The sequence below is a fragment of the Onychomys torridus genome, chromosome 1, assembly GCF_903995425.1.
Source record: "Onychomys torridus chromosome 1, mOncTor1.1, whole genome shotgun sequence".
Lineage (NCBI taxonomy): Eukaryota > Metazoa > Chordata > Mammalia > Rodentia > Cricetidae > Onychomys > Onychomys torridus.
The window spans coordinates 79,049,187-79,074,196 of NC_050443.1; the positions used below are offsets into that span (position 1 = coordinate 79,049,187).

The following is a 25,010-nucleotide window of genomic DNA, read 5'->3' on the forward strand; positions in this document are numbered from 1 at the left end:
ACCAATCCTCAGGGTGAGTGACAAAAGATTCTCAGGAGTCTGCCTTTGGCCAGAATTGCACAGTGTACTATCTGTAGCATTATCCCTCCAATTTGGTCCTGCCTCATTCACCCTGGTGTTGACCATCAGCACAGCTGGTGACCCTACTCCCCCAGCACAGCTCAGTGTCAGTGAAACTGTCTCCATGCAGTGGCCTGTGTGGACAAGCAGGATCTGAGGGAGGGGTCAGTGGGTGGGAACTATACCTGCTGCTCATCTCTAAATGGACCCCTTGTAGGCACTAAGGAAGTTTTGAAGCTGGCTAATCGTCCTGGTCAGCTCCCTGTCTTCCTGGGGACAGTGGTTCTCATTCTCTGCTTTCACTCGGTACAAAAGATCTCTGCGCCCACAGGGAGGCATCCATGTCATCACTGACAAGCAAGAAGTACATCCTGAGGTTCCCAGCACTGGAGACCCTGATGCTGGATGATAACAAACTGTCCAATCCCAGCTGCTTTGCCAGCCTGGCTGGACTCAGGAGGTAATGTCACAGCCCTCCTCTGTACCATCCCCCACCCCAGTGGGGCTCACACCCTGAGTGCTGCTTTCAGGCTATGCAGCTTGGGGTGAGGTCCTAGCTCCATCACATGTCTCTGCTGTGTGGCCTTGGGCAAGTGAGTTCTCTGTCCAAGCTTAGCTTGGCAGAGAAATGCAACATCAGTAAGGTTATTTCTGGTCATGTGTAGGATTAGCCACTACCCAGGATAGAACCCTGACCACCACCACCACCACCCCCCAACACAAAGAACTTTAGTTGCCAAGTTCTGCATATTTGACAAAGATCTCTAAAATATTTCCTTTGAATTTAGTTACTATTTACTGAATATTACTTGGTGCCCAGATGTTTACATATTGTTTCATTTAGTCTTCATGGAGCTTTAGAGATTAATAAACCTTATCCCCATTATACGGTGAGGCCACTGAGCCCCAGAGAAGGTAAGTCCCCCTCATCTCAAGGCTACACAACAGGTGTCCATGTCCAAGCCTGAATCCCTGTGTGTTCCCCAGCTTGCTCAGTAACACCCCAGAGATCACATCACTGCTGTGATAATGAATTTACTTTCCTTAATTGAAGACTGAAGAAATTGAGCCTGGACCAAAACAAGATTTTCCGGATCCCGTACCTACAACAGGTTCAGCTCTGTGATGGATCGGGGGACTGGGTTACAGAGGGACCAAACCCCCAGAAAGAGCTGCAGACCCAGACGTGGATATTTGAGACCCCAGATGAGCAGCCAAATTATACTGTACTGCCCATGAAGAAGGACGTGGACCGCACAGGTGAGCCATGTCATTTGTTCCAATGTCCGCTCCATCAGGGAATAGGCTTCTGGGGTTGGTTCTGGGAGTGTTCTAAATGAACTGCTTAGACTTCCCAACCAGTTCTGTCAGGTGAGATGCTTTCAAACTCCAACTAAAAGTAGATAATTTTTTTAAAAAATCTCATCTATTAAGAAACTCAGAAGTCAGGAAAGCCTGTGGCATGCATACCCATGTCCTCAAGGGCTTCAGGCCTTTCCATCTTCTTGGGCACAGCTTGTCCTGTTAAGCTGGTTCCTACTGGGTTCTCAGGATGGCTCCACAGTTCCAAAAGTCACATCTGCATGGCATCCTCCAGGGGCAGAAAGGAAAGACGCATTTCATGTTGGAAACCCAAGTGGGGTAGTAGAGGAGCGCATCTCTAGTTTGGACATACTTTGTTCCAGTCCCACTGAGCTAGTTACCTTACTATGCATCTTCCAACCATTTGTTTTACTCTTCAGATTGGGAAAAATAGTTTACAGCAGGTGAAGAACCGAGATCTTGTGCAGAGCTTGACATTTTATACACGCTTTACCCATCATTCACATTACAACCCAGAACATCCCCAGTGTCTTGGTGGGACCCTCGCAAGAAGTGCCTCCTCCAAGAGTAGCCACTCCTGTACAATTTGAAGTCCATGTGTAGAGCTGCACAGCATGGGCTCCATGCCCAGGTTCTTACACTCAGTGCTATGTCATTGGGCTCATTAATATTACTGCATGTATCTCCTTCCCTGCTCTTATTTACTCCATGTACATCACGATTCATTTCCTTTTTACTGTTGAGAGACATTCTGGTTCTATCTAGTTTGAGGCTATGAACTGCTGTGAGCATGCTCTTATCATTTAGTGGGCACACACCCTCATTTCCTTGGGGCATATGCCCAGGAGAGGACTTGCCTGTCACACATCTCCAAGTATGCTGAGCATTGGTGGACGCTGAAGACATTTCCCAGCATGGCTGTGCAGTGTTCACATCCACCCTGATGTGTGTGAGTCCCAGTTACTAGAGTCTCATCAATGCTTGAAAGTTCAGGTTGGCTGTTCTGCTGCTGGGTATGGAGTGGTATTGCATCATGGTTTCAATTTCCATTTCTCAGATAACTAGTGATGCTGTTTTTTTTTTTTTTTTAAATGTGTTTATGGATTACTTTGGTGTTTCTTTGGGAAATACTCAAGACTTTTACCTATTTTTAAGTTGGAATGTGTATCTTTTTCTTGATTTTTCAGGTTCTTTATAACTGTGGACACAAATCCTTTATAAATATGTTACAAAAATCTCCTAGTATGTAGTTTTTCTCCTTTTCCTCCTCCTCTTCCTCTTCTGCTGCTGCTGGGATCAAGCCTGGAGGCTCACAAGTGCTAGACTAGCACTCTCCCAACTGAGCTACTCCCCAGCCATATTTTTAAAAAATTTCATCAGAATGGCTTTTGATGAACAGAAGTTCTTTTAATGAAATCTGATTCCTTGGTATTTTATGTCAGTATTTTTTTTTCTTTCCTGTTTCAAGAATTTGCAGCCTATCTCAAGACTATGGAGATATTTTCCCATATGTTCTTGTAAAAGCTTGAGTGTGCACTGGCCTGCCCACTTCTGCGGGTTTCTATAAAGACTTAAAAATTTATTTCTTTTTATTCTATTATACAGGTTTACATAAGGCTCTTTTCATGCAAATATATTTTAACACACCCCCTCCCATACCCTGCTACCCTCCCAAACTGAAACAACAGCAGAAGTGAATGCCTCTGTGGCTTTCTAACTAGGTTGCTGCTTGCTAGTGAAGTTCTTCAGGTCAGTTGTGGTGCCCAGCAATTCCTGGCATCACTAAAGGCCACCTTCCACCTAAATTTGGGAATTGTCAGTTTCCAGCAGGATCCCACTGGGATTTGATTGGACGTGCACTCACTCTACAGGTCGAAGTGGGAATCATGTTTTCCAGAATAGTAAAAGAACACAACCTATCAGTTTTCAGGTCTTTCACTTATTTTTAACCTTTATTTTTTATTTTATGTGTATGGGTGTGTGTTTTGCCTACATGTGTGTCTGTACACCCCATGCATGCAGTGCCCAAAGAGGCCAGAAGAGGGCATCAGGTCCCCCTGGAACTGGAGCTACAGAAGATTGTGAGCTGCCATGTGGTGCTGGAAATCGAACCCAGATCCTTTGGAGGAGCAGCCGGTGCTCATGACTTCTCTCCAGCCTGGTTTTTGGGTCATTTAAAGTCCTCTCAGGAGTGTTGTGTTGTTTCCAAGGCTGAGACCATGACCATCTGTCACGAAAATGTATTCCTGGGTTTTTACCTCTTTTTATGCTATCATTGATGCTGTTGCTTTTTTTATATTTCAGTCCCAGTCACTTGTTGCTAGTACTCAGACATTTTGAACTCATGCCTAGCAACAACATTTCCAAGTTCGTTTCTCTCTTCTGGTCACTCGCAGGCTCTCTTGATTCTTTTGATCATGGTGGCAGCATCTATATATGATCCCATTTTGTCTCCCTTTTCCTAGTGTAAGAGTCCTTAGCGCCTTTTTATCGCCTTACCGGCTGACCCAGACAGTATGGTGTTGAATAGAAGCAGTGGTGGGCTGGGCGGTGGAGGAGGAAAGTGTTCAGTATTTCAAAAGTATATTAGCTGTATATATTTTTGTAGATGTCTTGTATCAAATTTAAAGAAATCTACATGTATTCCTAGTTTTCTGAGAGGTTTTTCTTTCTTTCTGTGAATCAGTGTTGGATTTTATTTCTTTTTTGAAAACATTTATTGGGCCAGGCGGTGGTGGCACACACCTTTAATTTCAGCACTCGGGAGGCAGAGGCAGGCAGATATCAGTGAATTCAAGGCCAGCCTGGTCTACAGAGAAAGTTCCAGGACAAGTTCCAAAGCTACAGAGAAACCCTGTCTCGGGGAGAAAAAAAAAACAACAAAAAAAACCAAACTATTGGACTGGTAATTACATAGATTTTTAGAAGTGGGAAGGTGAAAAAAAATTATTTTATTTTATAATTTAATTTAATTTTACATATCAGCTATGGGTTCCCCTGTCCTCCCCCCCCCCCCCGCTGCCCCCTCTCCCCCCAGCCCACCCCCCATTCCCATCTCCTCCAGGGCAAAGACTTCCCTGGGGATTCAGCTCAACCTGGTGGATTCAGTACAGGCAGGTTCAGTCCCCTCCTCCCAGGCTGAGCAAAGTGTCCCTACATAAGCCCAAGGTTCCAAACAGCCAGCTCATGCACTAAGGACAGGTCCTGGTCCCACTGCCTGGGTGCCTTCCAAACAGTTCAAGCTAATCAACTGTCTCACTTATCCAGAGGGCCTGTCCAGTTGGGGGCTCCACAGCTATCGGTTCATAGTTCATGTGTTTCCATTAGTTTGGCTATTTGTCCCTGTGTTTTTTCCAATCTTGGTCTCAACAATTCTCGCTCATACATTCCCTCCTCTTTCTCACCAATTGGACTCCTGGAGTTCTACTTGGGGCCTGGCTGTGGATCTTTGCATCTGCTTCCCTCAGTCATTGTATGAGATTTCTAGCATGACAGTTAGGGTGTTTGGCCATCTGATCACCAGAGTATGTCAGTTTGGCCTTTCTCTTGACCATTGCCAGTAGTCTACAGTGGAGGTATCTTTATGGATTTCTAGGGACCTCTCTAGCACTTTGCTTCTTCCTATTCTTACATGATCTTCATTTATCATGGTCTCTTATTCCTTGTTCTCCCTGTCTGTTCATGATCCAGCTGGGATCTCCCACTTCCCTAAGTTCTCTTTCCCTCGAACCTTGCCCTTAATTACCCCCACTCATGTCCAGGTTGTTCATGTAGATCTCATCCATTTCTCTGTCATTGGGCGATCCCTGTGTCTTTCTCAGGGCCCTGTTTTCTAGGTAGCCTCCCTGGAGTTGTGAGTAGCAGTCTAGTCATCTTTGTTTTACATATAGTATCCTACTATGAGTGAGTACATACCATGTTTGTCTTTCTGAGTCTGGGTTACCTCACTCAGGATGATTTTTTTCTAGATCCATCCATTTGCCTGCAAACCTCATGATGTCATTGTTTTTCTCTGTTGAGTAGTACTCCATTGTGTATATGTACCACATTTTATTTATCCATTCTTCAGTTGAAGGGCATCTAGGTTGTTTCCAGGTTCTGGCTATTACAAACAATGCTGCTATGAACATAGCTGAGCATGTGCCCTTGTGGTATGATTGAGCATTCCTTGGGTATATGCCCAAGAGTGGTATAGCTGGGTCTTGGGGGAGATTGATTACCAATTTTCTAAGAAAGCACCATATTGATTTCCAAAGTGGCTGTATAAGCTTGCATTTCCACCAGCAGTGGAGGAGAGTTCCCCTTGCTCCACATCCTTTCTAGCATAAGCTGTCTTCAGTGTTTTTGATCTTAGCCATTCTGATGGGGGTAAGGTGGTATCTCAGAGTCGTTTTGATTTGCATTTCCTGGATAATTAGGGATGTTGAGCAATTCCTTAAATGTCTTTCAGCCATTTGAGCTTCCTCTGTTGAGAATTCTCTTTCTTAATTGGACTGTTGGGCATTTTGATGTCTAATTTCTTGAGTTCTTTATATATTCTGGATATCAGCCCTCTGTCAGATGTGGGGTTGGTGAAGACCTTTTCCCATTCTGTAGGCTGTCTCTTTGTCTTGTTGACTATGTCCTTTGTTCTACAAAAGCTTCTCAGTTTTAAGAGATCCCATTGATTGATTGTTTCTCTCAGTGTCTGTGCTACTGGTGTTATATTTTGAAAGTGATCTCCTGTGCCAATGCATTCAAGAGTACTTCCTACTTTCTCTTCTATCAGGTTCAGAGTAACTGGATTTATGTTGAGGTCTTTGATCCACTTGGACTTAAGTTTTGTGCATGGTGACAGATATGGATCTATTTGCAGCCTTCTACATGTTGACATCCAGTTATGTCAGCACCATTTTTTGAAGATGCTTTCTTGTTTCCATTGCACAGTTTTGGCTTCTTTGTCAAAAATTATATGTTCATAGGTGTGCGGATTAATGTCAGCATCTTCAATTCGATTCCATTGGTCCACCTGTCGGTTTTTATGCCAGTACCAAGCTGTTTTTATTACTGTAGCTCTATAGTAGAGCTTGAGGTTGGGGATCGTGATGCCTCCAGAGGTTGTTTTATTGTACAGGATTCTTTTTTGTTTTTCCATATGAAGTTGAGTATTATTCTTTCCAGGTCTGTGAAGAATTGTGTTGGTATTTTGATGAGAATTGCATTAAATCTGTAGATTGCTTTTGGTAAGATTGCCATTTTTACTATGTTAATCCTGCCTATCCATGAGCATGGGAGATCTTCCCATTTTCTGCCATCTTCTTCAATTTCCTTTTTCAGGGACTTAAAGTTCTTGTCATATAGGTCACTTGCTTAGTTAGAATTACTCCAAGGTATTTTATATCTATGGTAAAGGATTATGTATCTCTGATTTCCTTCTCAGCCTGTTTGTCAATTGTATATAGGAGGGCTACTGATTTTTTTGAGTTGATCTTGTATCCTGTTATGTTGCTGAAGGTTTTTTATAAGCTGTATCAGTTCCTTAGTTGAATTTTTGGGTCATTCATGTATACTATCATGTCATCTGCAAATAGGGAAAGCTTGACTTCCCTTCCTTTCCAATTTGTATCCCCTTAATCTCCTTATATTGTCTTATTGCTCTGGCTGGAACTTCAAGTACTATATTGAATAAGTATGAGGAGAGCCTTGCCTTGTTCCTGATTTTAGTGGAATCGCTTTGAGTTTCTCTCCATTTAATTTGATGTTGGCTGTTGGTTTGCTGTAAATTGCCTTTATTATGTTTAGGATTGTTCCCTGTATTCTTGATCTCTCCAAGACCTTTATGATGAAGGGGTGTTGGATTTTGTCAAATGCCTTTTCTGCATCTAGTGAGATGATCATGTGGGTTTTTTTTTTTTTAATAAGGTGTATTACATTGACAGACTTTCGTATGTCTCTCTGCCTGACCTGGAACTCACAGAGATGTGCCTGCCTCTGCCTGTCTCTCCAGTACTGGGATTAAAGACATGCACCACCAACCTGTACAACAGATGGAGGAGGTGGGGTCCCACATTTCTTTATCTGAAGGGGTAAGGGAACTTCCGATGGGACTTCTCAGTGTTGAGTCAGTCTTGCATTCCCAGGACAAGCCCCTGCTGGCCATGATGGTTCAGGAATTGAATTTGCTGGCATTGTGTGGAGGGATTCTGCATCAGTGTCCAGGAGGTGACTGGTGTAATGTCTTCCTTTGTGGTGATGTTCCTGTGAGGACTGTCCTTCAAGGCTGTGCTTACCTCGTGAGTTCAGGGGTGTTCAGTGTTCACTGCTCTTCTGTTTCCTGGAAAAGTTTGATACTGCCTCGTTTCTTAAGTGTTGGAAGACAATGTCAGGAAGCCACCAGAGCCTAGAGTTTTCTTTGTGTGAAGAGGTTGGAATCAGCAAAGTCAGAATCTTGGAGGAGGGGCCTCTTAGTCTTTAGACCTAAGACTTAGACCCAAGGAAGATCTGCTGCTGATCTTCCAGTATCTGTGAGCTCAGTTGGCCTTGCAGAGCTCAGACAGATCTTTGAAGAGAGAACCCGCCAAATGGGTCAGAATTGGGCTGCTTTATGAATGTGGAAAATGTGCCAGTTGGATTCACATGCTAACCAAAGTAAAGCTTCCATTTTGCCATCCCTAGGAATCACTGGAGCTAGGGAAGCAAGGGAACCCCATCCCCACCCCTCCCTGCTGTCCAAGTCCTCACAGCAGCCACCTCCTTGTCATCCTCTGACAGACTGGCTGTTCCTGGCTAACCCTTCCCCAGTTCCTGCTAGACTGCCCCAAGAGGACTGTTCCGTGTGAGTGTTGTTCCTCCTACTCCTTCGTTTATTTTCATGTGACCTTTCTCAGCCATCATGTCATGGATATGAGGGAGGGGCCCAGGCACCAGGTGAAGGGGAGTGCTGCGGGATGAACTGGGTCTGCAGCCTCTTGCCTAGCTCAGCTGTTCTCAGCTCCTCGATGGCATGTCTTTTCTGTACCTCTCTCTTAGGAGATAACTGGTTAGCTTTCCGCTCCAGGCAGGCTCCCCAGCACCAGGGCTAGAAAGAGCTTGCACATTGCAAAGTTAGCTGAAGGTCCCTGTGACTGAAACACTGTGAGTGAGCAGAAGGGCAGCATGAGCTGAGGTGGGAGACAATGGGAGACACAGGGAGGGGACCAGCTGCTCCGGCCTTACTTACGGAGGACACAGGACACGCTGGGGAAGATGCTCAGACCTGACCCCTCCGAGGTCAGGTGATCTCACCACCTTTCCCCGTCTCTTTGTCATTTCAGAGGTCGTGTTCTCATCTTACCCTGGATTTTCAACTTCAGAGGTAGGCAGAACCGCTACTTCATGTTGGTGTTCGTCTGTTTGTTCTTCTTCTAGGGGTCAAACCCAAGCCTTACCCTGACAGGGCAAGCGCTGTCCTGAGCTACACTTACAGCCTCACCTGGATTCTTTCTCACCCGATAGAGTGAAAAGTCTTACCAGTAGTTGTACTTCGATGGAGAGGAATGGCAAGGACATGAAATAGTGACAAGTTAACAGAGCCACAAGAGACGATTCTGTAGGTCACACTAAGTAAACAAGTCTTTGCCGAGCACCTACTACGAGTCAGCCCTCTGCTGCTGACGTTGGGGAGGTGGTGGGGGAACTGACTAGGCCCTGACCTCACTGGTCACAGACTTGCCCCCAGGCCTTCAGGAACTGTTCAGCAGAGCGCAGTGACAGCCACTGCCTTGGGTGATAACTGGGACTGCCACCAGGACGGGATTCACAAGAGCCCTCTCACAAAGGCCTAGAGAGTAGATTTCCGGCGAGTTACAGTGCTGCCCAGATCTGAGCCTCGCTGTCAAAGGTGTACCGTTTGATTTTGTCAACACAGAAGGCTGGTTTTTGTCTCAGGCAGAGCTCACTAACCAAGCTCATGGAGACTGACACATGTCGTCTAAATATTGTTGCATCCAATTGCAACAAGATGTGCCTGTCTACACCCAGCCAGCCCCTAGCCTTGAGAGATAGGCACCTCATCACAGGTATGACTGTGTGATTAATTGGACTGGTTAACTATGGCCGCACAACAAAACCACTGACTGACTTCAGTTCAGCTGATCCCGTCCTACAATTATTGGAGCTAGCAAGGTGGTTCTGCTGGCTTGCAGGCCAGCTGGGAACTGAGCATGCCCTGCCTGGCCTCTCCACACCGTCTTTACACCCTGGTCATAACAACAGGGCAGTTTCAGGTCTCAAGAGAGCAAGCAAGCATGGAGGAGTGTGAGATTCAAATGTGTCACATTGGCCACATTCGGTTGTCAAAGCGTACTAGAGGGGCAGGGTGACGTTAGAGCACACTCACCAGTCCAGAGTTTAAGGTCAAGTTCAGGGGGAGAGTTCCTAAGAAAACTGCCCTCACTGTAGGTGCCAGTCATGAAGGAGGGAGAAGACAGTAAGCTATCTACACTGTGACCACCTAGCTGCAAATCTGGGAGTCCCCCCCCCCCCCCCCAGGGTCGATGATTTTCTAGAACTCAGAGGACTTGAGAAAGGGCCATGCGCCAACAACTTCAGTAGGAGTATAAAGGACAGAAAGTGAGGCCGGAAAAATGAGAAGGCGGCTCATAAGGTGAGATCCCGAAGGTCCCACCTGTAAAACTTCTGCACCCCCCCAACACCTCAAACTACTTACCGACCAGGAAGCTCTTCAGAGCCTCAGCACACAGCTTTTGTAGAGGGTCTTCTTAGATGTGTTTGAACTCAGAGCCCTCCCCCTGCAACCGGGTCTGACCCGCACCCCTCCCCCACCCTCATCCCATTAGTAGAGTGGAAAATGATTCAAGGAACCCTGGCTAACAGACGAACCATCACTTAGGAAATTCTCAGGGCTTTAGAAGCTCAATGCCAGGAGCCTGGGGCAGAAACCAGATAAATTCTTCACCACAAGGCAGCCAATCTACTTTTAGGAGTATAGAAACGGCAGCTGCTCATTTGAGTGGGCAGTGTCAAGGGTCACTCTGCAAAAGGACATTCCTCAATAGCTGCCGTCAGCTGCACGGCACACGCATGTTCTCTGAGGCACATGCAAGAACATGGGCAGTGTCCACAGGTCATTCATTTCATTCTCTTCAGAGCCTGCTGGATTGAAACAATCTCGGGCTCTCCACCTCTGACCTTTCTAGAACCTTCTAGGGCATCAATGTCAAGTGTTGAACCGGGGCTGGACTGCTGAGACCCTCTCAAACAGTGCAAATACGAAATCTCCAGTCCAAAGGGCACTGGCCGTAGTTTGCTCTGTTGAGTCCTTTCTCAGCAGTTCTGGGCGGGGAAATCAGTTCTTGCGCAGGGAGGGTCTTTACAGAGGGCTTTAGTACCATCTAGCAGAGACCTTTATGTCCATAAAGTGACTCCCGATTTTCCTCTATGTTGTTGTCTGAGGCCTAACAAATGTAATTAATCTGCCGGGCGGTGGTGGCACTCACCTTTAATCACTCGGGAGGCAGAAGCAGGCGGATCTCTGTGAGTGCGACCAGCCTGGTCTACAAAGTGAGTTCCAGGAAAGGCACAAAGCTACACAGAGAAACCCTGTCTTGAAAAACAAACAAACAAACAAACAAACAAACAAAAAAGGACATTCCTATTGGATGGAAGGGCCTGCGGCCAGGGATGTGCCTTGGAAATCACTGACAGTTGGCAGGATGGTCCGTGCTTATAGCTCAGCGCCTGGAAACCTAGAAGGTGAATTGGTGGTAGAGATATTCATGGGTCTCTCTCTCTGTGTAAATGTCAGATGCATGTCCCTCTAGGAGACGGCCATCATGGCCTCAGCTCAGTGTCCTCTGAGCCTGATTCTCTGGGTTTTCCTGGTCTGTGCTCTACTCTGACCTGCCCCTTTCTGCTTACCCAGTCTTGCCCCAGTTCTGACGCTGGAGGGTCCTAACAGGCCAGACTCCTGCCACCTCCTTCCTCAAAAGTTCAGGGAGACAGGTGGTGGTCAAGAAGGAAATAATTTATTATGCAGTGTACCCACACTGAGAAGAAACAGGGGGACCAGTGGCTAACCCCTGACCTTGGGCTTCTGAGAAGAGCCCAGACTATACAGGGGAAGGACAAAAGACAGTGTGGTGGGCCATAAGCATACACAGTCGATCAGTCTTGGTCCATCTCTGAGTGGCTCATGGCTTCAGGTCTGGTTCTGGAGGTCCTGTGGTCTCTCAAAAAATTGTTGCTTGGTAGTGGGGGTTGGCTCAGTCATGAGATGACCATTCCCACTCAAGGGGCAGCCTCCACTACCTTATGGGATAACTGCTTCTCCCTCTGTTCCCATGGTGGAGTCATCTGCCTGCAGTCAGTGTCTTGAATCTTGAAGATGTCTTAATTATTCTTAGTGTCTTGTGCCTTGAAGGATGATGGGAGAGGTCAGGTAAGTTTAGGGCTGATCTTCTGTGGCCAGTTTTTAGATGAACACCCCTTAAATATGTATGTGTGGAGTTGAGCAGGGATATGACCCCAAGCTGAGAGCTGCACAGGAGAGAGCCCTGGTCCCATAGGGGCCAGAGCAGCCCTTCAATCCCTGTCACAGGGCTGAAAAGCAGAGGAGATTGCTGTCTGCTGTTACTCTGCCCTGCTCCATCAGATTGCAGGGGTGACCTGGACCAGAGGAGCCATGGAGGTTTCCCACACACTGGCCTGTCTCATTTGTGTGACTTCACAAAATATCTGGCCCAGAGTAGTTGCTGCACACATGTTCATCTGTCAAAGAAAGGGCAGTGGAGTGATTGTATCAAGATCATGCCACAGTTAGTGGCACTTGGGACATTTGGTTTGTCTTGGCCCAGTATCTGCTCTCCTCATGCCCTTTGACTCCATGTGAGTGTTTGGCATGGTCGCTCGTCAGGTTCAGTTGCATGCTTGGGCCTACACTGGCCCTGAGGCACTGGGATCCCCCCCCACTTCTGCCCTACTTCTTCTGGCCAAGGTGACCGATTGCCTTCATCAGTGCAAACACTTCTTCTACCTTGGGGTGACCAGGGCCAAGGAGCCCTGGGGCTGGGACTGGAGAAAGAAAGGGCTGGAGCCTCTGGTGTCTGCAGCATTCGGGTAGAGTCTGCCGCCCTGGAGAACTTGAAATTGGAACTTGGGATACTGGAGAATTAGCTCGTGTGACCTCAAAGAACATGGAGTCAGAATTCTGGCCTTTATGACCCCAGATGTCTCTTTGGCCAGACGCTCTTACAGAGAGAGGTCTTTTCACCACACCCAATAGAGAGGGCATTTGGCTGCTGCCAGCCTCAACTTTTTTTCTTTTTTTACTCATTGTGACACTTTGACTCTGACTTTTTTTTTTTTCCTTCTAAGACAGCCAAGATATGTTCCCTTCCTCCCATATTTGAGATTCTTCCTGTGAAGTCACTGAAAGCGAGGAACCAGACACTGGCCCCACCTTTCCCAGAGCTCAGATACCTTAGCCTGGCCTACAACAAGGTAGGTACCTTTGCTCTTTCCTTGGGACATGGATGGAGATGGGACCTGTTCTGGTCTGAAGTCCAGCATTTTCTTCTCCGCATACAAGTGTGTGTTCCTGGCTCTCAGGGTAGGGAGGATTAATTAGCACTTGCCACGTACTAGCCTCTGTGCTAGGCACTGGGAGTATAGGTGTGAAGAGACCTCGAGACCAGGGCTGGAGCTTGGTTATGGACTGCGTGCTCAGCATGTGTGAAACCCAGCGTTCAGTGCCCAGTATGGCATGAAGTAGGTGTGGTGGCACATCCCTGTGATCCCACCACGTGGGAGGCAGTGGCAAAACAATCAAGATCAGCTACCTGGTGAGTTGGAGGTTAGCCTGAGCAAGAGACACTGTGTAAAAGAAAAAGCCATAGTCTTTCAGAGTTGTCAGCTGAGGAGATGGCACTGGACAGGCAGTCACAACGTGAGCATGTTTGGTGCCGAGGGTCTACAGCACTGTGAGGTAGTGTGTGCTGCCGGGTCTGACCTAACGTTTGGCCAAGGAAAAGTGGTATCCAAGCTTAGATCTGAATCATTGGGTTTCATCAGGTGAAGCGGGGTTGGGGGACACAACAGGCTGAAAAGTCCACGTGTTGACTTCAGCTGTTTCCCCTCCATCTGGAATCCAGACTTGTTGGATTTTCTATAGCCCCTCGGTGGTTTATTTTTTGGTGCCAGACGGCACACCCAAGCTCTCCTGTGCACACATGTGTTCACCTGTGGAGCTACACCCCGGCCCAACCCTACAGTGTTTTTAATTTTTCCTATGATTTTGTCTTTGACCTGTGGGTTCCTTGGGCATCAGCTGGCTAATTTCCAGATCTTCTAGGTGTCTTAGATTTGTTGATTTCTAATTAATTCTCTCACCAGGTAAACATGATTTATAAGATTTCTTTCTTTTTAAAGTCTCCTTAAACTGGTTTTGAGGTTCCCTCTGAAACTGACTGTCCCGTGAGCACTGTCCCGTGAGCACTGTTCCGTGAGCACCGAGAGCAGCAGCATGTGCAGTTGTGGAGACAGTGTTGAAGAATGGCGGTCGAGATAAGATATTGGTGGTGTCACTACTGTTCTGTGCACTCTTGCCTATCAGTTACTGAGAGCAATGTTTTCAAATGTCTACTCAGGGCTCTGGGAGTCGACTAAGTAAGTTGCTTGCTACACAAGCCAGAGGACCTGAGTTCAAATCCCCAGCACTCACATCCAAGCCAGCTGTGGCAGCCCAGGTGCTAGAGAGCAGCCGCCGCAGGCGGGTCCTAGGGCCCTGCTGGCCACCCAGGCCAGCTGGAACAGTTCTAGGTTCACAGAAAGACCCTACCGCAAAAAGTAAGGTGGGCACAATAAAGGAAAACACCAGATGCCAACATCGGGCCTCCAGACACACATGCACAGGCAAGTGCACCCACACAGGAAGAGAGAAATCCACTCCTGGCCATGGTTTTGTCTTTTCCACCTTTAGTTCTGCATTCTGAAACTGTTAGCAGGGACAGCTGCATTTAGCACACGTCTACCTAACATGCAGTCAAATTGTGAATCACCTCCCTTTGCTTCTGATAATACTCCTTGTATTGAGGTCTTCTCTGTCTGATTCTAACATGGCTGTGGCACCTTCACATGCTTCCTCTTCATATGGTCTGTCTCTACCCCTGCACTGGCAGCCTGTCATCTGTACTGAAGCACATTTTTCAGACCACAGAGACTTGATCTTTGCTGGGCTGTGAGGGTGCTTCTCTGCTGTTCCCATCTGCAGCTGTCAGCCTTCCCCCAGGTCCCTGCAGCTCTGGTTGATCTCCATGAGCATCTCTGCCTCCTAGTAGACTGCTGTTGCTTGTTCCTTGGCACTTGCTGGCCCAAGGTAGGAACCAAAGATGGACTACAACTTCAGTCTTGTGGGCAGCACTGTGGCCCTGCATCTCCGAGATGGACGTTCTCATGGTCCTACTGTTGCTGCTCCCATGGCAGCAGATTTCTACTGTGCAGGACCCAGGTGCTTTCCTACTCGACGTCAGGAGTGGGAAGTGCTCCCTCACCCAGATGCCATGCTTGGGACTGGCTCTTCCTTCTGGGCAGCAGGGGCCACTGCCTCTCCTGCAAGGGCTGCTGTTCTCCAGGCACACATGCCGCACAGTGCCATGCCTCGATGAAGCTTTCTGTGGTCCTCTCTCGCACCCACACACCATAACCACACCCTCAGGAGCCTCACTGCCACACTCTGAGCCACAGTTGGACTTCAGCTGTTCATTACAATCTTTAGTCCTTAAAGCAGATGTAGCCCCAGCTTGGACCACAGGTGAGCCAGTGTCTCACTCACCCTGGAGATGCCCTGCTTTCCTGAGAGTTCCCCAGGACATCCCTGAGACCGGAGTTCTCTGCCAGCTTGCCCGGCTTGTTCTTGTTGGGGTAGCACCCCCTCCATCTGGTGTCCTCACCATGACAGTTAATTCCCAGCACTGTGGTGGTTAGCTCTTCTCAGGTACCTGGCACAGACCGTCAGGCTCCATCTTGTGTAAGTGCTAGGCTTTGTTCTGCTTACATGTGTATCCTTAGAATCCAGAATAACTTGATGCACGGCAGGCTCTCAGTAAGTCTTCATGAATGCTACTCAGCACAGACACAGCTACATGTGTTGAAATGAGTGTGTGGTTTAGCAGAGGTACAATTCTCCCTCCAAACAGAACTTCTCTCCCGAAGATGTTCACTTAGAAGTGTTGTGTCAAAAGCAAAACAGTCACTTTAACTCAAACTTTAACCAATATTTACTTAGCTCTGACATTTGATTGTTATATTGTCTTTAACCCAGTGAGGTTGGGCAGAATCAGAAGTTATCACTGAAAGAGGTGTGTCTCTGATGTCATATGACTCACCCTATAGGGAACAGCTAGCCTGGGGCCAGATTCTGCTTGCTAATCAGCCAGAACCCTGAGTCCATGCCTTTCAGCTAGGGCTTGGTGTCACAGAACAGAGAATACACATACACCCTAGGTGCCACTCAGCTCCCTTCGTGTTTTAATTATAAACAGGATCTTATGTCTTGACTGAATTAATTTACACTTCCACTCCCCATTTGAAGTGCTTGTCTCTCATTGCCTCGTTTACCCAGAGGCTCGGGCCATCCTGGGCCACCATTACATATACCACAGTCAACTCTGGAGACTGAACCTCCTTCTCTGGACTCTAGCACATAGGTCCACAAGCTCTTTGTAACGTGTTTTCAGCATGCTGGGCATGCGTTCTACCACTGAGCTACATCCCCAAGCCCAGCATTTTTTTCTTTTTTTTAAATAAAGGGCCAGATGATATATCAGTCTGTTGTAGCTACTCCGTTCTGCAAAGGCACTATGACCACAAAGGAGAAAGACTGTGATCTATTAAAATATGAGAGAGCAGATGGCTTGGTGCAGCCTCTGGACTGGGTAGCTTTTATACTTTCAGGTACATTCAACAAGGATAGCATTTCATGATGTGTTAAAATTATACAAAATCAAATTTCAGAGTCCATAAATAAAATTTTACTGGAAAAGAAACACTCTATTTGCTTGTGACTTGTCCAGGACTGAGTCAGGAGCAGAGAGTCTGTCCTGACACTTAGCGCCTGACTCTTCACAGGAAGCTTTTAGTGGCCTGTGGTCTAGAGAATCAGTGTTGGGCTTGCTGAATGAACAACCATGAGAGATGCCATTTGCTCCAGTGCAGTCCAGTGAGGCTCCAGGAGCCAAACTGAAGAGTCTGTCTTTCCCTGCCCCACCCCCCCCCCCGTGCCTCCTGTGTCCCAGCATTGAACCCCACTCTGGGCTCCTCTGATTCCACCCCACTGCTGTCCCCACATTCTAGCTACTCTGCTCAACAAAGCTTATGTAACATTTGTCATGCAGTCTGGCTAAGTGCACAGGGGTACTGTAGCCCCTGGCCCCAGCCAGCCATGAGGTGTCCCTTGCTGTGGCTCATCCCACTGATAAGTGGGCCCCTGGCCTCTGGTGCTCTTCAATCAGTCCATCGGTGCTTAGGGCTGATGGCAAGGAATACCAGTACTGCTAATGAATGCTGGAGTATACAGGTTTGCCATGAGTATACAGGTTATATCCAAAGTCAGTGCTGGGCTACCCTCACGGCTCTTCAAGACAAAGGCTTTTGACTGTTTGGCCACCAGTACCCTTGGCACTCTCATATCCAGTATGGCGAAGAGAGAGATTTTAAAGATGCAGCAAGAGGGGGAGGGGTTGGAGAGATGGCTCAGCTGTAAAGAACACCACGTGGCCGCTCACAACCAACAGTACTCCAGTTCCAGGGAGATCCAACACCCTCTTCTGGCCTCTGAGGTCACTGCACACATGTAGTGTACAGACAGACATGCAGGCAAAACACCCATACACATAAAATAACGAAAAATACTTTCAAACAGGGAAGCAGTGGTGGCAGAATCTTTAGACAGGGAGGGCCAAGTGTCTGGGCCCAAGCAGGGTCCAGATGGTGCGGGGATAAGGCATTGCCTGCTGTCCATCACTCCCACATCTGTCCTGCAGCCATCCTTGCTAGCTAGCCCCTCCCACCTGAGTGGGGAGCACCAACTAGCGTGTCTCCTACACCTGTTCCAGATCGCAAAGGAGGATGCTGTCCTGCCAGCGGCTCTCTTCCCCTCTCTCTGTGACCTTGTCTTCCACAACAACCCTCTGGTAGCACACACACGAGGTAGGTGGCCACAGATCTGTCCCCGGACCCAGTGTCAGTGTTAGCCCTGGGGCCCTCGCTCTCACCTTAGATACTAGGCTAAACTTGCTGGTGGTGTGTGTGTGTGTGGGAGGGGACCGGGGTGAGGAGGGGAGGCTCAGCTATCCTGGAGAACGGAGCACAGCTGACATTTCTGAGCCCCTGCTTTGCACCTGCTGCCCCAACAGCAGCCATGGCAAACAGGCATCAACCTCAACAACTTTGGTGGAAACCAAAGTACACAGTGGTTATGACCTGCTCAAGGTCACTCAGGAAAAAAACAACTGGGAATTTTGAATTCTCTAGCCCTTCCTTGAGCTCTCTCAGCTGCACCCTGGTTGCAGAGCAGGGCTGTATGGCGGGCACAGCTGCAGGGCTAGCTCTGCCAGCATTCTGAATGCAGTTCTGTTGTGGTGCCCACCATCTTCTGGCCCAGACCTCACAGCTGGAGGTGGGTTAGAGTCCCAGGCCTGTAGTCGCACCAGTGGGCTGCTAAGCCTTGCTGCACTTCGTCACCGTAGCCTCTGTGTGCCACTTTCCTTGCTCATAGGATAGGAATAATATGGCACCTATTTCCTGTGGTTGAAAAGAGAAGTCCAATTACACTGACATGTACAGGGTAACTGAACGGTGCAAACACACAGACAGTGAGCCCCGCTAGCTCATCAGTCATCTTTTTTACCTCCACAACACCAGGGATCCCACCACTGCTAAAGAGCTTCCTCCAGGAGCGCCTGGGCATCCGCTTAGTTCGAAGGAAACTGGTAAAATCTAAACACCATATTTTGATGCCTCGGAAGGAATCACGAAAGGTAAGTCTTCCAACAGGGCCCTAGCCCCGGGGAGGTGGAGCCTATTTTCGCATACACACTAGGGTGGTCATGAGAAGACCCCTCCCAATCAAACCTGGAGGCTCCCTCTCCACTGACTCGTGTACCTTCTTCCTTGCTAGAAGCAGGGTGGTAAGACGGAAGGCCCCAGCAAGAGGAGAGATAGTGAGGAGCCTTGGAGGTCACCAAGTCAGGGACCCCCAATTCAGAGGAACTAGGTCCAGAGAAGAGGGGGAGAAATCGGTCTTCAGGTTAGACCCATCACTGTCCACAGCTGTCTGAACTTGGCAAGAGCTTTGATCTTAGAGCTGCTGCTGTCCCAGCTCAGGAGCCTCTCAGAGCTGCTGAAAGGGCTGCATGAAAGGAGGCCCTCAGCCTCACTGAAGAGGCCAAGCCCTCAGCCACACATGCTCCTGTGAAAGTTACAGCTCTGGGTTGTCAGCACTGCCTACACAGCCCCGGCTGCAGGCAGGCTGAATTCTCTCACTCCCAGCGGGTTCTTAGCCTCACCTCTGGGGACCATGAATTAGTAATTATCATCCTCTTGATCTGAAGCAATTTCAAACAATCTGTGAAAAGCTCCCATCTCCTAATGCAGACATTGCTGGTCCCCAGAGAAGACACATCTGTCCCTCACCATCTGCTCTGTGGTTGCTTCTGTCTGACCAAGCTCTTAAGCTCTCAGAGGAGAGCAGTGTTTAAAGCCGGAAATAGAAATTCCTAGGGTTTCTGTGGCCTGCTCTGAGATCTACCACCTCCCTGTGTACCCGCCATCTGGCAGGGGAGGGTGTTCATGAGCTAGATGCTGGACAGGCCGCTGTCTCCTAAGTGCTCCATGGCCAGTCCTCCACGGAGCACTCACACCTCTGCTCTTACTCTTCTCCCAAGAAGACAGGCTCAGCTCACCAAACACAAGGCAGTGTCGGGCTCAGGGTGCCCCTCACCCCTCCTCCTGTTCAAGGGTCTGAGTAATGGAGGTCTTAATAAACACAGTACCAGCTCACATGTGAGAACAGCACTCGGGTACATCTAGGCACACACACCACTTGACCCCAGAACATGGCGTGGGCCTAAAGCCGCCTGGGATAGCAGTCTGTCCGCAGTGTGCTGAGAGGTGGAGCTACCCACGCAGGTCAGTCCTGGGCAGGAAGTCGGAGCACCAGTGAGGCAGGGATGAAGACTGTCAGTTCACCTGCGGGAAGGGACTAGGAAAGTAGGGTATGCTTGAGAAGTCTTTCTCCAGCTGCGCTCCATCTCCCACCCACAGGCATGGAGGGAGATGCTGTCCCTCCCCATGCCGGCAAGGGCTCCTGGTTTGTCACAGCTGCACTGTATCCTGCCTTTCCCCTGTGACGTGGGTTTTGGACCCCATGCCCTTCAGGCTTCCATTCAAAACATGGACTCCTCACATATCAAAAAGAAAAAAAAACTTCTTAAAATGAAACTTACTTTAGAAAGGAGTGAGTGGTCCTTCCCACTCCTCAGGTGGTGGGTCTGGGTACAGGCTGGGCAGGGGGGTCTGCCCTGTTCACAAGGAAGCAGCTTCCAGGGATCCAGCTGTGTCTCAGTGCACATGCTCCTAAGTGCAGTCCAGGGCCTTTCTGACTAGTCAGTCTGTAATCCTGGACAAGAGGGCACGGCCAGCCCCGCCTCCTCGCTGCCTACCCCCTCCTCCACCAGGGAGACCGTGCAGGAAAGAGGTGACAGGCCCTGCCAGTTCGGTAGCCCCACAGCTCCTGAGAAACTTGGCTCAGGAACAGCGGGGCCACCCGATCCCCATAGGAACCCCTGAGGAAGTGAGAGGCATTCCTGAAGAGAGACACTGCCAGGAGCAGAGCGAGGTCAGGCTACAGCTGAGACTTAGAGCACAGGACAAGTCCTGTCACCTCTCTGACCTGGGAAAGAGGCTAGTTGTTCCGGTCATTTATAAAGTTCACACCTGTGTGACAGTGTCCACATGGAGGCCAGAAGACAACCTGTGGGAGCCAGTTCTTTCCTTCCCGGCAGGCAGCCACCATGGTGGTATAGAGTAGAGCTGTGTCCTCTGTGCAGGGCATATGTGATGGCCTTCCTGCCTGCCCAGACTGTACTCCTCCCCACTCTGCAACCATCTGAGACTGGTGGGCCAGGACCCACTCCTAACTATGGAGCCAATCTAACCCAGCCTTTCTCTTATGCAGGTGAAAACTCATGTCCCCAAGGTGTCAAGGCACTCTCTGGTCCCCCATCACATGAGCTTGACTGCAGACAAGCCTCCCTCAAGTCTTCTGCGGGAGCCAGAGCCAGGAGCTGAAGCGCCGCTCTCTACCGAAAACGCTTCTCGTGAGGAGCTGCTGGCCACCGAGGGCCCAGAAGACACTTCCCTAACTCACCGGACCTTTGTGCCAATGCCTCCCATCTGCTCCGACTCCACTGTACACAGTGAGACGGTGTCCCACCCGAGCCGTGCAGCTGCCCTCTTGAGCCCAGAGCACCCATCAGATGAAGATGCCAAAAGCACGGAGTCCATCTTCCTGACCCAGGTACCTGTCCCCAGCTGCCTCCACCCCAGCTGCAGTGTCCACAGTTCCTGCTCTGAGCTACTGGCACTGCCGTGGACTGCCCAGGACAGGCAGGGAAACCTGAAGGCTGTGCAGCTCTCAGGGACCCTTGATCGGGCTACACGGGATCTAGTAGTCCAGTGGCACAGACAGCATCTCGGATCTCCCTGGGATGTGGTGCTGGCCAGTTTGCAGAGGTGAGTCACTACTCATGCCTTTGCCGAGTTATCTTACTTCTCCTGTTGCCCTGGGTCCTCAGCTACAGGTGCCACCTCCCTCCAAGGTGCTTATGGTCTAATGGGAACACTGACAGGAACAGAACTCGCCATCTGTGCTGAGACTGGGGGACCCAGGGACCAGCCCTGAGGAGGGACGCCTCTGTCCAAATCAGGATGAGCTGTGCTTCTCAGGCCATGGGAACGTTAGCAAGGGGGAGATACTGGCAGAGAGAACGGAAGTGTGGCGCAGGAGGAGCAATGCAAACGGGTGGTTTGGGAACCATGAATACCCAGTGTCAGTGCAGTAGTGTGTAGAGCAGGGGTTCTCAACTTGTGGATCGTGACCCCTTTGGAGTCAAGTAACCCTTTCCACAGGGGTCGCCTAAGACCATCAGAAAACAGATATCTACATTATAATTCATACAGTAGCAAAATCACAGTTACAAAGTAGCTACAAAAATGGTTTTATGGTCAGGAGGAACCACAACACAAGGAACTGTATTAAGGGGTTGCAGCATTAGGGAAGCTGAGAACCTCTAGTGTAGAGAAAGGAACTAGAGATTGGACATTCCCAATATGAATGAATCAAATCCCAAATGCTCTGAATTCTGAAATTTTTTAGGTGCCAACATGTTCACAAGAGGAAAATTTCATATCATGAAATTTTGTTTCATGCATAAAATCACCTAAGATATTTGAAATTACCTTAGGGCTATGTATATAAGATATACATAAAACATAAACAAATTTTACATGTAGACATGGGTCCCATGCCAAGCATCTTATCTTGTCATGTAAATATTGTAAAACATAAACATTCTTCCCCCAGGCACTTCATATAAGGACTGTTCAACCTCCATAAGGCTAGAAGAGTTGGCAGGGTCCCCCAGAACATCCCTACATGGGATAGGCTTCCAGTATTGTATAAAAACCATTTGGGTAGGCCAAAATGTCCCTGGTTCACCTCAAAGCAAGAATAAAGAGTACGAAACAAGCATCCTCAGCACGGCACATTTGAAGGTCCTTCACCTGTGCCACATTACTCTTTAAGTGTGCCATGCTGTTTCTCTACTGCTCCAGCCGCCAGCCTTTGTCACGGCCAGCAGTTCCCTGCTTTGTCTGGAAACAGCTCTCCTGTGTCCCCAAGACTTGGCCCAGACTAAGGAATCACTTCCTATGGAGTTTCCTGGCTGGCTTGGGGCCTCCTCTGAGATTGCGCAGACTGGCCATGCCTTCTCCTGCTAGCACACATCACCTATCATCAGCCTCCTCCACACCTCAGCTCTCCCTGTATCAGGGCCCAACACTGCAGGCTGTGCAGAGCCCATGCTGGGATCTGCCAGGGACCAAGTACCTGTTTTCTTCCGGGCGCAGGTGAACGAGCTGCCACCCTCCACCGTCCACAAGGAAAAGTTAGAGGCAAAGGAGAGTGACCAAAAGAGACCATTAACTGCACCCAGAGAGGCAAAGAGGACGCGGAGGAAGCTTCCATCTGCCTCTATGCACAACAAGTACTATGGTTATGAGGAGCTGCTCACAGCCAAGCCTGACCCCGCCTTTGTGGAGCCCAAGGGTATGTCAGGGCCAGGGGCATCCCTTCAGCCCAGAGCAGGCCATGCCAGGCCAAGGTTGGTGCTGCCCTCCATTTGGATGTCTGTCAGGGGGTTTCTTAGGGCACGGCAGCGTCACTACGCTTTGCTGAACCTTCAGTGCTTTGGGGTCATGGTTTTTCAAAGACTGGCTGGGTTAGCCCAGTTGCCCAGGGTGGGGAATTGCTCACAGAGAAGGGTTAATGAGCAAACAAAGCCAGGTTCCTGAGCTCCCTCCCGCCAGCAGACCACCCCACTCCCCACCCCCCATCACCACCTGGTTGGGGGGTGCAGAGGCAGTGCCCTCTCGGCTATGATTCTATTTACTCTGATGTGCCTCCAACGGAGCCTGGAGCAGGTCTCCTGGGAGTCACCCTGTCTGTCATGTGACCCCTGAGTTCAAGGAACCACTGTGAGGCCCAGTCTTCCCACATCAGACTCAGGCGGACATCTCGGACATTTCGCTCCATGAATGGTGAAGCATTAGGAGGGGGAGCAGACGAGGGAGCCCTGGGAACGACGTTCTTGGGCTCTGCAGTCCTTTTCCCTGCACCAAGCAGGGTCAGGGATAACACCTGCTGCTGCTGCCTTCTCTGCTAGGCATCCAGAAGAACGCCCAGGCCCTGCATCGCATGCTGAAGCAGCCGCTCATCTGCCGGTCCTCCAAGCCCAGGCTGGACACTTTCCAGAAACCCTACATCCCCAAGGAGAAGCGGGTAAGCACCTCAGCCACTGGCTGCTCCGGAGTTCTGAGGTCTCTGCAGGTACAGACCTTGGGACCCTGAGGCACGGTTCCCAGCACTCCCTACTGCCTGTTGCAATGAGTGCATGAAGTGACAGACCTCTTTACTTTGTGCCAGGCTGGGAGGATACCAATCCCACCCCCACGGAAGACCCGAGCGCAGCTGCTGGATGACATCCTCATTCGCATGCGGGACCCTCGGAACGTCACTGAAGCTCCACTGGGTACGGTGCCGCTGTCCTACCAGGGCTGGTGTCTAGCAGGAGGACTGGTGCAAACCTAGAGGGGAGCATGGGACTCAGGGAGGGCTGTGGGACTTCCGAGCTATCTACCGTGTGTGCAGGGCAGGCAGGCAGGCAGGCAGGCAGGAGGCTCCCTGTCACCAGGCACCCTTGGATTTTGAACTGAGGTATGACTTCCCATTGTCGGGACTGGACTGCTTCCACCCACCAACATGCTTTGTGCATCTCTGGGCCGGGATAACTGGGCGAGCCTGGCGCCATCTCGTCTCTCCCTGCAGGCGTGGTGCTGCAGCGGCGCGCACAGCAGCGCCTGGTGAACCAGAAGCAGTACCGGGAGGCCAAGAGGCTGCTCAAGGAGTTCCGTGCGCGCTACAGGCAGCTGGTGCGCAGCTCGCTGCGGACTGTGTTCACCGCCAGCCCGCCGCCCAGGCCGCCCACCCGCCGCGCGCTGAGCGCGGGCCAGCCCAAGTTGGGCCGCTTCCTCGAGTTCATGGACGAGTTCTGCCAGGACACCACGGCCAGCGACTCGAAAGAGTAGAGCTACGCACCGCCCTCCCCAGGGGCTATGTGCCCTGGACCGTGCCCAGCCCTGAACAGAGGGGGCTTGGGCTCCATCTTGCTTCGTGGTCAGCATGTGGAGCTCGGCAGGACCTCGCCTCCCAGCCCGGCAAGGCTGCACCTGGTGGCTGGCCCAGCAGCAATAAAGAGTGGTGCATAGAGCAATAGAGTGGGTGCCAAGCATTCTTCCTGGAAGCCAGGCCAGGGCCACAGTGGTGGTGTCACTAAGGAGAAAATCTCCACTGATTCCTGCATCCCAAGAGGGCTATGAGAAACCCACCCGAGTCGCTCATGACGGCTGAGACAGAGGAGTAGCATAGAAAACTCAGAAGTGCGCTGTAGCCAGCAAGAGGCAGGGTAGCAAAGCAGAGGGCCAGAGGCTGGGTAGACAGATTTCCCGTAAGGAACGGGAAAGAAGATGGAATGGTCCCTTTTGAGATAATGGCTGGTAGAAGTGGGGAGTGGCTAGTTTCCCAGGGACCTGTAATCCAGGACACAGGCTGAAGCTAAGAACACAAACATGGGGCAGGCGGGCACCCCAGTTCATAATAAAGCAACATCTGGCCAAGGCAGACTGGGGCTGCTGCACTCTCTTGGTGTGTGCCCAGTAGGCAGCACCTGCCCCAGAAGGGTCTGGAGAAGTCCACTGGGGCTGTGCTGTGTGGGACCTAAGACTTCTCCCCTGGGGACAGCTACTTCAGATCCGGG

The 25,010-nt window shown here is 49.8% G+C and overlaps 1 protein-coding gene across 2 annotated transcripts; it reads left to right on the forward strand.

Moving 5' to 3' along the window:
- Positions 1-458: 458 nt before the first annotated feature.
- Xrra1 (X-ray radiation resistance associated 1) lies at positions 459-24,651 on the forward strand. Of its 2 annotated transcripts, none has more exons than XM_036207059.1 (10): positions 459-520; positions 1,115-1,320; positions 8,676-8,716; positions 17,472-17,565; positions 18,280-18,395; positions 20,594-20,935; positions 22,546-22,744; positions 23,361-23,476; positions 23,621-23,726; positions 24,023-24,651. In XM_036207059.1, exons 1-10 carry the CDS (start codon positions 459-461, stop codon positions 24,280-24,282), a joined length of 1,542 nt encoding a protein of 513 aa, XP_036062952.1. In that variant the 3' UTR covers positions 24,283-24,651. The 2 variants fall into 2 exon arrangements, with proteins under 2 accessions (XP_036062952.1, XP_036062959.1); XM_036207066.1 differs by having other exon boundaries at positions 17,472-17,520.
- The last annotated feature ends 359 nt before the right edge of the window (positions 24,652-25,010 follow it).

Excerpts from the sequence above, each read along its gene's own strand:
- Xrra1 (XM_036207059.1), top strand. The coding sequence starts at position 459 with ATGCTGGATGATAACAAACTGTCCAATCCCAGCTGCTTTGCCAGCCTG. Across the intron at positions 1,321-8,675 it reads GAAGGACGTGGACCGCACAG|AGGTCGTGTTCTCATCTTAC; the intron begins GTGAGCCATGTC and ends TTGTCATTTCAG. Across the intron at positions 8,717-17,471 it reads CTGGATTTTCAACTTCAGAG|ATCGCAAAGGAGGATGCTGT; the intron begins GTAGGCAGAACC and ends CACCTGTTCCAG.